The 13,105-nt window shown below is 44.7% G+C and overlaps 2 protein-coding genes across 8 annotated transcripts in view; one reads left to right on the forward strand and one right to left on the reverse strand.

Annotated features, from left to right (window-relative positions):
• Positions 1–5,433, forward strand: part of slf1 (SMC5-SMC6 complex localization factor 1) — a 29,999-nt gene extending 24,566 nt beyond the window's left edge. For all 3 annotated transcript variants that reach the window (XM_068704122.1, XM_068704124.1, XM_068704123.1), the window contains exon 18: positions 4,513–5,433. In XM_068704122.1, coding sequence (XP_068560223.1) covers positions 4,513–5,009 — 497 coding nt within the window. In that variant the 3' untranslated portion in view covers positions 5,010–5,433. The remainder of the gene's footprint in view (positions 1–4,512) is intronic.
• A 146-nt stretch (positions 5,434–5,579) lies between these two features.
• Positions 5,580–13,105, reverse strand: part of mctp1a (multiple C2 domains, transmembrane 1a) — a 126,205-nt gene continuing 118,679 nt past the window's right edge. For all 5 annotated transcript variants that reach the window (XM_068703074.1, XM_068703072.1, XM_068703073.1 and 2 more), the window contains one exon: positions 5,580–8,817. In XM_068703074.1, coding sequence (XP_068559175.1) covers positions 8,746–8,817 — 72 coding nt within the window. In that variant the 3' untranslated portion in view covers positions 5,580–8,745. The remainder of the gene's footprint in view (positions 8,818–13,105) is intronic.

Raw genomic sequence — 13,105 nt, forward strand, 5'->3', positions numbered from 1 at the left:
CCTCCACAGGCTTTTCCATCCCTGCTTTTTATCCTCTGAATATCAAGGTAGAAGAGGAGGAGAAATGTATCACTAAGCGTTCAGACACTGTTGCTAAAGCAGAGAGGGATTGTAGCATATTCACATGTCTGGCTGTTCTTTTCTTTTTTCCCTGCATCTGATGCCTCTCCGCTGGCTGCTTTGGTGCTTCACTTGGTTGGCCTTGTTGTTTTTGCTGTGGTTTCTAGTCGCTAGCTAGCAGCTCCCTGTGGATATGTGATGCCGTGCCCCTGGCTGCAGTTCACACACTCAGCCTGCCTCTCTTTTTCAGGCAGCGAGGAGAGAGAGAGAGAGAGAGAGAGAGAGGATGTTTACCATGCTGTGGAGCTGCTTGCTTCCCAGCTTGTCTGCCTCAGCCACAGCATCAGACCAGAGAGAGAGAGAGAGAGAGACATGGGGGAGGGCGCACTGCATCTTTCTATCCTTCCCTCCCCTCCCACCCTCTATTTGCGCCAATTTTCCCCTCCTCCACTCTCGCTTTTATATTTCTTGTCTTCGCCTGCCCTCTAAAGGCCAAAGGGCTTTGCGCTCCGTGTGTGTGTGTGTGTGTGTGTGTGTGTGTGTGTGTGTGTGTGTGTGTGTGTGTGTGTGTGTGTGTGTGTGTGTGTGTAGCAGTCAGACTGCATCTGGCGGGTGCATCAGGCAGTCGCTTATGCTCGGCATGTGAATTTCCTCCCTCTGCTGTAGCTTCGGAGCTGAGGTCTTAGCGGGGCTTTTTCACATCCGTGTACACACACACACACACACACACACACACACACACACACACACACACAGATGCTGTAATTACCCTGTGCTCCCATGTAATCCCCCAGGTGCTGTATTTATCTCTACTGCAGCATATCTGACACCAAGCGCCAATACCTGGATTCACTTCAGTCGCTGTCCCTGCACCAAAACCATTCCACAGCCTCTAGTGTCATACCTGTGTGTGTGTGTGTGTGTGTGTGTGTGTGTGTGTGTGTGTGTGTGTGTGTGTGTGTGTGTGTGTGTGTGTGTGTGCGTGTGTGTGCGCGTGCGTGCGTGTATTACATTCTAAACAGCACGCAATGCTATTTGTCTGTATTCCGTTTTGAAAATATGTAATTTAGCATTGACTATGATTGTTGATGTCTGTATTAAGTGCAGTTGAGCTGTGTGGTGGAGCATGAGAGCGTGTTTTTTTTTATCCCAGGATGGATAACTAGTGATTCTCTTGTCCAGAGGGTGAACCATATAAGCAGAAATCCTGGAAAAGCAAAAGCACACAAGCGGATGCTCACTGGAAATAAAAGAGAGAAAGTCAAGCAGGGAAATATGCAAATGTGACAAACACACCGAAACGCACAGTTAGCTTTCAGGCAGACAGATCTACAATCAAACATGCAGCCGTACAGGCTTTCAGGCAAGCCGAGCCCAGGGCCGCGCTGCAGGGGCCCCCACACCAGTGTCATCCTTCTGGTTGGAGCCTGTCTATCAGCCGGGTTTGACACAATGTCGTAGGGGAACGCTGGAAAACTGCACTTCTCGATCTTGTATTTCTTTCTCTTGTGCTGATGTGCATCTTGTGTGTGAGCGCACAGAGCTGTGGCTGAGACACGGCAGGGGGACAGTTGTATGTGGGATGGAACATAAAAGCACTTAAGCACATTGCTGAGTTTTTATTTCTGGTGGAGTTTTTGTTGTGGATAGTTTAATAGTCATTTCTAATATTCACAAGAGCAGAGTTTGTGGCTCACTGTGCATTTTAAGAAAAGAAACTACCTCAAAAATATGTCTACTGTCTACTGGCAGTACAGTTGTAATTGGGGCTCTGACTTGTTGCTTTGTCTGGAGCTTTCTGCTTAAATTGACTGCTTTATTTCTGTTAAACTTGCATATATTTTTGGCTGCAACAAGCTATTTTCTCATGAAAAAAGAACATTGAGTTTGATCTTGCTTAACAGATGCATGGGATTTAAGTATTTCAAGAGAGACTGAGGGAAAAGTCATTTATAAATTTAGTTCATGCACATACACTCGATATGTACAGTATGTATTCCTTGCACATATTGGGGTATTTCAGTTGAATTTTGCCCAGTATTTCAGTTTAAATGTTCCTGTATTGTGCCAGCTGAAGAAAACAACTGCTTCAACATTGGAGGAGGAGAAATATTAAGGAGTGGCAGAATAAACCATGTTTTCCCCTTTTCTCCACATTCGGTAGAGACTGCACAGGGTGCTTGGGTTCGTAGCCCAGGCTTAAAGGCCCCTTGCAGAGCTAAGTTCAAGGCTGCTCCTTTCAAAGGAAGGCACAGAACATGATAAATTGTAAAGAAAAACAGCCTCAGCCTTCAAAAGCCATCCCATCTTTTTTAGAGCTCATCCGAAAAAGGACAAAGATGGATTCATTTTCCAGCAGACATGATGTTGCGTGCACCTGTGTGTCTGCATGGGGTGCTATGGTAGTGTTTTTTTAAATCCACATTCTGGACCTGAAGTTTGCCTCTGTGTCACGCCATGGCTGGCTTCACATATTACAGCCTTTCCTACTGCAGGAGCGTAATAGCGAGGACAGCTTGTTATAGAAACCTGGTGATTATGACCCGCTGTGAACAAACTCACTCTCTCACACACACCACGTCGCTCTCCGTCTCCCTCCCCTCTGTCTTTCTCTCGTGGCCACTTTGATCAAATCTGTGCTCTTACGTCCTTGACTGCTGCCCCCGATGCCTGACCCCTGCATTTGAAATTTCCTCGCTTATGTAAAAGTTTATGTAGATTAATGCCACAATTTATGCAGATTGAGTTTTTGCCACTCAGGCTTGAAGCACTAAAAGGTAGATGAGCGCTGACCTTCCCCGCTAACAGCTACGTGAGCTCTCACCGATTATCTCATAACTGCTACACACAGTGTTAGTTCAGTGGCAGACAGAGAGATGGAGAGCAATTTCAGAATTCATATTGTTCCATTTTGAACTTTTTGTTTTAACAGTGTCATTTAAAACAAGGCTGTCTTTTTGTCAAAATGACATTTGGGAGGTTAAATTAGTGTGGTTTATGTCGCAACACACACACACACACACACACACACACACACACACACACAATTGTCTCTTCTTTAAAATAAAATGCTGCAGCCCCACAATGTCTGTCAAACAGAAACAACTGGCAGCAGTGGCATCAAGCAGCCCTCTGTGTGACACGCCGGGCCTCCACAGAGCCGTAAACTGGTATGTGGCAGCAGCACTGCCGGGGTTGAACAGTCAAGTGCCATCAAGAGCAGTATGCCACAGAAATGGATCTATCTAAAAGCAAACAAAGGGCTCACACTTGACTCGACCCGCTCCATGTAGGCTAAGTGTGCAGGAGCCTGTCTGACACTGGAAAATAGCTTTCAGTCTGAACAGACAAAGCGGAAGAGTGGGCGGTAAATGTCACTGTTATAACTTTCCTGGCTTTGTACATGTTACATGTATAGGTATTTGTATTGTATGACTTTTAATATTGATTTGCCTTAACTGCCTCTTTCATTAAATCAATATTAAAAAACACTGCATTTGTAGTTCTCTATAAAAAAAATTTAGCCATTTTCTAATGTCACAGTTGAAGTCTGTTGTGAGTTTGTCACCCCCAGTAGCTCTCGGTGTTAGTGTTGCTGATGAAAGCCTTGAGCGTTACAGCATTACATAAAAAAGGCCAACAGGAAAGCGAAGCCACCATCAGGTCACCAACCTTCTGCGCTTTTAACACAAACACAAAGTGACCCGCCACTCACACAGTTAAGACAAAGTGTTGTCATATTTGATAATGATGCTGCAGCCTACAGTAGCTTGGCTGCATGTCGGTGTGTCATGATGCCATCGCTGACGCCTCAACCGGCTGTACATTACACTCATTAAGCTCAAAGTTTCCAAAACTACAGCTGGATTTACATTCTAAGTTGCATTTAAAGTCCATTAGCAGTGCTGTATTTCCTATCAAGTACTTTCAGGTGATGCCACTCAAAACAAGAGCACATCCATCTCTACATTCAATCCGGGAGGCAACTTAAAGATGAGCTTCAGTGAAGGGGTTCAAAGAGGATTTGCATTTAGATTTTCTGTTTTGTCATGGCGTGTGTGAACGCTGTCGCATGCATGCACTCATACAACTGTATTCAATATGCGCTTTTGTCCTTGCACTCTCATGTGCAGAGTTGTCTTACTTCAATAGAGGCATTGACAGATCCTCTTAAAGCACTTTAAGTCATTGTACAATGTTGAAGTGTTTAGTGCTATCAGGACAAACTGAGTTTTGTTCTTAAAAAATACTCTCCGTTAAAAGTATTTACAGGCAAACATTTGCCTGTAAATACAGGTTGCAGGTTGTTTGACCCATGCCTAAGATCTTTTCAAGAGCAATACATGTCATTGTGGTATTAACTTGTCTAGCCTTGAGTCGTGAGAGAAATGACTGTAGTCCAAGTCAGTAAGGGTTGTGTGATCTGATCCTGTATACCTCTGGCCCCTCCAGGCTCAGTTATCCTGCAGCAGAATGATGGAGACGGGCGGACCGCACTGGATCTGGTCTCGACAACAAGTCAGAGGGAGGAGCTCCTCCACAGCGCGCATGTGGGAGATTCCGCCCGGAGAAACAACTCGACTGAGGTCTTGAACCTGCCCCTCCTGGAGGCCGGATCCTCTCTGCTGGCCCACCTCATTTTCTCCTACCAGCAAGAGAGGGGCCTACCCGGCCATGCACAGCCCAGCGACAAGTCCCACAGCTTGGGCTACACACTGCTCAGGGCCCTGGAGACGCACTCCCACCAAACAGTGACTCTGGGCTGGACAGACCAGCGGGCGGTGAGGCTGGTGGAGGATGCAGAGACACTGCTGGAGCTGGGCAGAGGGAGTTACCTGGGGCAGGTGTCTCTCGCAGTGAAAGAGTGCAAAGGAGAGAATACACTGTTCCTGATGGAGATACTGGAGGATCTTAAGTCTCGGGGGGAAGCACTAGTGGCTGATCTGTGACACAGGATCAATGAACACACTGAAATTAATTGAATGTCTAACCTTTGTCAGTTATTTTCAATTGTTATATCATACAATTCACCAAGGCCTAAAAATGTCTACACAGGCAACAATCATCGGCCTCCAAAAATAATGTGGCCTTCGCCCATCTTCCCATTTGGGTAAATAGGTAAGCATGTTAGTTGTCTGTTCATTTATACAGAGGAACCTTTATAGCTACATCATGGTTTGGATATATTTCACTACCTTCTTTTTGTATTTCACAAATGGAAAAATGTATCTATGTTGAATAGTCTGAGTTGCATGTTTTTATGGCAACACAATCATTTCTATTTAGACTGTTACTACCTCAAGCAAGTTATTTTCTACAGCTTTTGTTAATATAATATTGTTTTTTCACGTTGACTATTTATAATAAAATAAATTAAAGTAACTTTACTGGTCCAAGTTTTTAAGAGATTCTGACAGCATTAAATGTTAAGAGTGGTCAACAATGTTACACCAATAACGGGGGGGGGGGGGGGGGGGGGGGGTACTGAGATGAATGGCCATATTTCCTTTGCTTCTACCCGTGTTGGCTCAGGAACAAGATTGTTGAAGCTGAAAACAATTTTTGCAATAATCCAGACACTCCAAAGATGCTAAAAAATATTTAATCTCGTGTTTGTTTTCTCATTTTATCTTTCAAAATAAGGAACATACATCAGATGCATTTGACTTCTCGAACCGGAAATATACATCGTATCTTTCTTTTACCCCTCCTGACCAACTTATGTCTCGGCTCCTTATACCCATCCTGAAATGTCATTGGACAAGAACTGGGCACATGAAGATGATGTCACACTGGCAGGCAACGTTGCAGGCAGAAAACGACAGATCTTAGAAAATGAGGCAGGCATACACCTACTTTACAACATTATCACCAGACCATCAACAGGCATACTGTATAAAATACAAACACAAATTAAGTAGATAGCAATGTACAGTATTATTTAAAAAATAAATAGTCTCATTTCAACTTGGTGCAAATAAAAGTGCTTTTTTTCCCCTTTACAGCTGACAGTCTGATACATTCCTTTATATAAGTTATTTTCTCTACATCATACAAAATAAAAACACTTTGGTTTGCTTGCAAACAAAGCCGAAATCCAATAATAAATGACACAAAAGAAAATGGTATTTGAATGCAATACCACACAATAGTCACCACAATTTGCTGTAAAATAACGACATACAGTACTAGACACATACAGTACATATCAGGTATTCAAACAGTCCCTTCAGGCATCATAAAAAGCCATCCTTCACGAGCCACAGAGTGTGTTTGTTGAGGAGGCTATAATCAGTCTGCAACGCTGCTCTTAGGGGACAGTCTGTTATTGTCTTTCAAGTGGATTCCTCCAAACAACAAAACAAAATCAATGGCTCTCTGGAGTGACAGATCCAAGCCTGTTGATATTTAAGCATGGAGATGGATGGGTAAAGAGGGAGGGAGGGAGGGAAAGAGGTAAGGAGAGAGAGGGTACAGGCGATGGCAAGGAGACAGTCAGGGAGAGAGGATGACGAAATGGCAGAAGAGAGCTCTCGTGGCGGGGAGGGGGTTAGAGCCATAAAGACGGAGAGACAGATGACCAAGGGGGGGGGACACACACACAAAAAGATGGTAAAAGGGGGGAAAGATGGAGGCAGGGATCAGTAGGATGAGAGGAGACCTCCTCAAATGTAGCCTGGGCTGTGATCTTTCAACAGATGCTCAGCCAGAAGCCCAGGAGACTGTCCCTTCAGACAGGGTCGCAACCCCGCTCACTGACGAATGAGAGAACCGCCGAGAGAGCAAACGAAGAGAAGCATGATGGGAAAGGGGATCTGAAATAGCATAAAACACACATCCCTGACATCTTAGGCCTAGGTCCCCTCAGAGCCTTGTCTTGTCACACAGCGACTTGCTGCTCATCTAGCTGACGGCCGCCAACACCAGCAAACTCCACACCAAATAACAGCTGGCACTTCTGCTGCACCACACCACACACGCGCCTTTACAGGCTCTCTCTCTCTCTCTCACACACACACACACACACACACACACACACACACACACACACACACACACACACGACTGAATCTACGCAGTCTACAGCTGGAGGGGAGATCCAATTGTAACACACACCGACGCAGAGAAAAGCAACGCGTCTTTGATTCCATAAACGTGTATACGCAAACACTCTTACATATACGGTTCACATACACACGCCTCTGTCTCTGGAAAGACAGATCAAAGTTGTGCTGTGGGCACAGGAGGTGGGGCAGATGGAGAGGGCGGCCAGCCTGGGGCACAACAGCACAGAGAGCATGTTTGTGTGTGTGTGTGTGTGTGTGTGTGTGTGTGTGTGTGTGTGTGTGTGCCTGAGAGGGAGAGAATGTGCCTGCTCAAATGGGATGTTATGCTTTCATCTGCGAGCAAGTAGGTACAGTATGCGTATGCGAGATCTCTGAAAAAAGCATATTCAGTGTGTGTGTTTGTGAATGCTTTCTTGTGTGGGTGCCGAGGCAAACACACAGGGAGACGAGAGGAAAGGAGACCAGCCTTTCAAACAAGATTAGGACTGTGGCTGCCTAAAGGCCTGCATGCCTGGCGACACTCTGCATAGACTGGGTGACATCTGTATTAACACCACGACAGCAGAAGGCCCAGTCTGCTGCGTCATCCGACAGACAGAGACGGTGTCGCACTGATTGACTGACGGGGTGTTTTTAAGGGGTTAAAAGAAACTGCTATAAATTATCCGGACATTTAGTGGTGATAAATGTTTGCGGCAAAAATACAAACTGTCTTTTTTCCCTCCGGGTATTATTTAATTATGATTATGTAATCACAATCCATTTTAAGAAGAACAGTCTCACTGTCTAGTGTGGATTGATTTTTGGTCATTGTATCAAAGCACGGACAGACACGACCACAAGCCTTCCGCCTGTTGGTCCAGGTTTGTGTTTGTGTAGAAGGACATATCTGGGGGCTACTACCATAATTGCTAATCAACTTGGCTGGCTGAGTTAAGTGGAAACAATACAAATTACTGCCAGTGAACATAACATCATTACCACATCCAAGAGAGGAATAACACAAAAGATACTTCAGTACAAAAACAATTAGAAAATATGAACATATTACCAAAACCATTTGATAACTACAATACGCTCTAAAAAAGACTTAAAAGTCTACTGTAGAGTGATAATGCAGAATGTTGGTATAAGGCTTGTATTTTGATAAACATGGATTGCACTGAAAAATGTCATTTTTGGGACTGTGAGTATAAATGTTAAAACTTGTTTTCCTCATAGTGTGACACTTGTGGCAAGCAGATGAACAAAGTCCTCCGAACTGTCAGAGTGATGGAGAGGAGAAAGGAGGGTGGCGCACACGGCTGAGGAAAAGGTCATTCCATCCATCCTTCCCACTCGCCTTTAAAATCAATCAAAAGCTTGATGGTGATAAGAATGTTTCTTGTACTTGTCCTTTTTTCTTTTACAAAAATTACACTTCAGGAAACTGTACTGTACATCATGAGCAATTTAAGACAGAAAAAAAGCTTGAAGAAAAGAAAATTGGGAAGAAAAAAAGGGAAGGATAGCTGAGCTGAGCTGGTCCGGAGCCGTCTTCCTCTGCTCCTCAGAGTCCAGTAATAGACCACAAGAAGGAAAGTAAAGAAGAGAAGAGTTGGTGGGCGGACACAGTCATCTACCCGGGGTTGTTTTTCTTCCTTTTATTTGGACTGGGATTGGGATCCAGTTTCAGCTCTCGGTACTGCACCTGTTAAAACACAAACACACACACACACACACACACACACACACACACACACACCAACCAACCACCCGGTCAGGTGGAAAGAGCAAAGGATGCTTGAATAGCACAGAAACCCTCCAGAGGCTCTCTGAGTCCAGCTGTGTGGAACAGTGGCCTCAGGGAAGGGATTACACACTGATTACAAAACACACACACACACACACACACACACACACACACACACACACACACACACACACACACACACACACATACACACATACACACATACACACACAGATGCCCACACTCACACACAAACACAATACATGTACACTGTTCAAAGCTCCAAATACATTCATGCTTGCACCGCACGCACACAAATATACATGTACACACATACTTCCACAGATGTGGGACAGTGGCCTAAGGGGAGGGATCACACAAACAAACAGAGAACAGGGAATGGACTCATGGGAAAGCTTGGAGAGACAACAGAGTCATCACAGTATTGCAAGATGGTTAGGAGAGAAAGGGCAGAGCGATGGGAAGGAGATAGAAGTCAGAAAAGACACTGTAACCCTTACAAAACCAAAGCTTAGCTGGGAGTTTGAGTTACTACAGTATCAAAGCATTGCTGATCACATGTAGCTTGATGTATACTGCGCTATATCTCAGAGGCTTTATATGGCTAAACGTGCAATTAGGGACAAAAGTGTTTACTCCATGTTCATGTGCTGTTGAAGAAAAAGCCTGTCTTCTCTGACAAAAACCCAAATGTTCATTAGAAAATGTAGACTCTACTGGCCAGACAGATAAACAAACAAGCACCTTTTTTTCGTCACCATTCATGGTACAACTAGAATTAACGCCTCGGCCCGCCAACCAGTCATGCTGCAGTTTACATCCATGTCTGTCCAAAATGTCATCACTTCATCATTTTGTGTTACTTTGACCACCAAATTCTAAATCAGTTCAATCATGAGTGCGAGTGGACATTTGGGCCAAATTTGAATACATTTGCTCAAGGCGTTTCTCAGATATCGTGTTCACGAGAATGGACCGGACAGAAACAGGGGTTTAGCACGGCTGTTGTCAGTGTTTCTAGTTTTTTCCTCAAAAAACTTTTTAGAGAATAAAGCAGGATTTTATTCCCTTTAAAGCCTCATGTTTTGTTGTTGTTCTCTTATTTCTTTACCATTAATGTAAGTATAAGACCAAAACTCATGGATTTGCTGCATGTGTACATCAAATGTGGCCCTAATATGAATATAATTACTTTTTTGTATCACTATTGTGTCACTAAAAATAAATTTAAGTGGCACATCACAATCACTGCATTTTCACTGAGGGAGTGTCACCTACTTCTCTCAAAGGGAAGTGACTCTCACTTCATGTGACGCTTTGCAAGGATGGTGAGCAGAGCTTAGAAAGAAGCTGCTCTTAAGTGATGGACACTCAAACGTAACAGCATCACAGTGGCTGAGCCTCAGCAACCAGAGACTGTCACTCTGGCAGTCTCATTTTCAGATGTGTGTGCATGCACACACAAATACAGTTGCTAGCCTAGACAGATTCAAGACACTGACAAGCACTAGCCACTGAATCAGAATACTAATAGAGAAAAAAAAAACAAGACTTAACAGTCACAGCACCAAAGAGCCAGTATCATCTGTGGGATCCTTCCTTGGCTGATGTACTGTAGGCTACTCTGCCTGTCTGACTGACTGACTGACTGACACCCTCTCTGATTCTCCAGGCAGACAACAAACTGACGTCAATATGGTTTCTCTGTTCTGTCTCATGGTGGGTCTGTCTGCTGTGGACGAGAACAGCAGCGTCTCTCAGCACTGGCTGAGAACAAGCCTTTATCATCCATCTTCTACTGGTTCCCACTGTCGCTTCAATGACGCCTTCCAGTATCCCCGTCCTGCATTGTACAAATCTGAGACGCAAACAGGCGCATGTGTGCTTACCAATGAAGACACATACATACACACACACGCACGCCTCCCACATCACAGACACTAACACCCTGCCACTATATTATTAAAATCACACACACACACACACACACACACACACACACACACACACACACACACACACACACACACACACACACACACGGTACAGCAGGGTTTTTCAGTTCCTCAGCGGTGGTCACCAATGTCTCGTTAAGGTGCTTCCAGAGTGTTTAGGCCAGCATGTGTTGCTCTCTATGCCTCACTAGGCAGCCAGACTTCGCTGATACAGATCTGGACAGCCTACTAAACAGCTGTACAAATAGAGCCGGTTAGTTAGACACAGTGAAAAAGAAGAGAGACTATGAGGTAAGTCTAGAGGACAACAAGGAAATAGGCCAGGTGGAGAACACAAGGGAAGAAAGTAATGATGGGAAGCGAGATAAAGACGAGTCAGAAATAGAAAGAAAGACGAGGGGCAGAGAGCGGGACAAACCAACAAAGGAAACGGGAGAGAAAACAATGAAGAAGAGACTGGGTGAGACAGAGGGAGAACTTTGGACACTCGGGTGATGACAGATACTGTTCTCATGTGGGTGTGGATCCTTTTATAGCCCTGCCAACTAAAGCAGACAACGGAGCAAAAACCCAGGGGACAGAGAGGGTTTATATGGCCCCATCTGTGTGTGTGTGTGTGTGTGTGTGTGTGTGTGTGTGTGTGTGTGTGTGTGTGTGTGTGTGTGTGTGTGTGTGTGTGTAGGTGTGTGCAGTGGCAGTTCGGTCAGGGGACCATGACAGTCCTGGCACAGTGCCCACATTAACTGTTCAATGACAGTGGTGACAATTGATGGAAAAGTGAGTGAATGGTTGAATGATTTAATTCACTCATGAGTGAAAGAGTAACAGCACATCCGCATGTATTGCAGTTGCAAGGACATGTCTGTTAATATTAAGTAATTGCAAGCAAATTCCCCAAAACAATCTGTTCCTATATGCAACTCATTCTCACTTATCGTTGGCTGCCAGCGTTAAGCCATCTACCATGGATCCAAAAGTAGGACAGGTATTGTGCGGGATCACTGGCTGTTAGTGGTCCCATTACACGGCCAAACGCCTACAGCAGCAAAAAGGAACACAGCGATTTAATTCTGCGCGTTGACATTCCTGTCCAAACAAAACTATTTGTGAGTGCTGAAAAAACAAAGAAAAGTTTGCATGTCAGTAGAAAGTAGGGTTTTGTTTCTCATGAAGAGTAGCGAAGGGGATCGACAAAAACAAAGGGTGCAGGAAAAAACAATATCTCAATCAAACAATAGTTTTCTCTGTGAAGAGCTGCCAGCCAAGAGAAATGGAGCTCATGCGTCACAGGTTCAATTGCACCTTACAGGTGACAGGCCTGCCTGACGCTATACCCTTGGCTCCCCCGCTCACCTCACCTAATAACACACGCACACAGAGGCACACAAACCCATGCAGACAACAAGAGCTAGTTAAAAAGAGGCAAGAAGAGAAGAAAAGGCAGAGTAGGCGAGGAGAAAGTGGGACGTTAGCAAAATAAAAGAAACCGGAATTGGGTGAAAGTAAAAAAGTGTGGTAATGCGGAGAGCACATAAGCAATTTGGGAGCGCGAGTGGGGAGCTTAAAGGGAACATCGACAGGAGAGGCAGTGGGTAAAGACCCAGCGCTGCTCAAAGGCTGCTCCACCCTCGCTCCTCTCCTCTCCTCTCCTCTTGCAAATGTTGACAGTACAAGTGCAAAACAGGCTTTGAAGTGTGCTCTGCTGAAGGGGCGCCGTGTACCGTGCTTCGTTTAACGGTGTTACCCACAAAGCATCCCGGGACCTGCTCCTCTCTCCTTCTCTCACTCTCACATTGAACCTTTGACTGTGTTTTGATGATGCCAGTGTGGGCAGACAGGCGAGGCAAAACCAAGGTGGGTGACAGTGAGCAAAAAAAAAAAAAAAAATAGGCAAATAGGCGAGTAAATAACTCAAGTCAAGAAAGGCAAGGGAGCAACATTTTAATGATACTATGTTATTCTGTTTTCCAGTCCTTCCCACAGAGCACAAAACTCAGCGGGTTTCATCTCATGTGACGCCTAATGGAGCATAAGGGTTATTAAATGTTTCCAGGGAAACACTTGTGTATAGTTCACACATCTGCACATCGGAGGATTCAGCACTTGCGTCTATTGCTGGGAAAGAAAAGGCATGTCGAGGTGACATGAATCAGTGAGCAAACAAAAAAAAATACTAAGTAAAGAAAGTTTTGCCTATTAGCTGCTGTGGCACGACACATACTGAATAGTGACGAAGAGGCCACTTGCAGTGAAATGTTTAAATTTGTCAC

This window comes from Cebidichthys violaceus, unplaced genomic scaffold (genome assembly GCF_023349555.1).
Source record: "Cebidichthys violaceus isolate CVI_PGR_0920_01 unplaced genomic scaffold, fCebVio1.0.p SCAF_9, whole genome shotgun sequence".
Taxonomy (NCBI): domain Eukaryota; kingdom Metazoa; phylum Chordata; class Actinopteri; order Perciformes; family Stichaeidae; genus Cebidichthys; species Cebidichthys violaceus.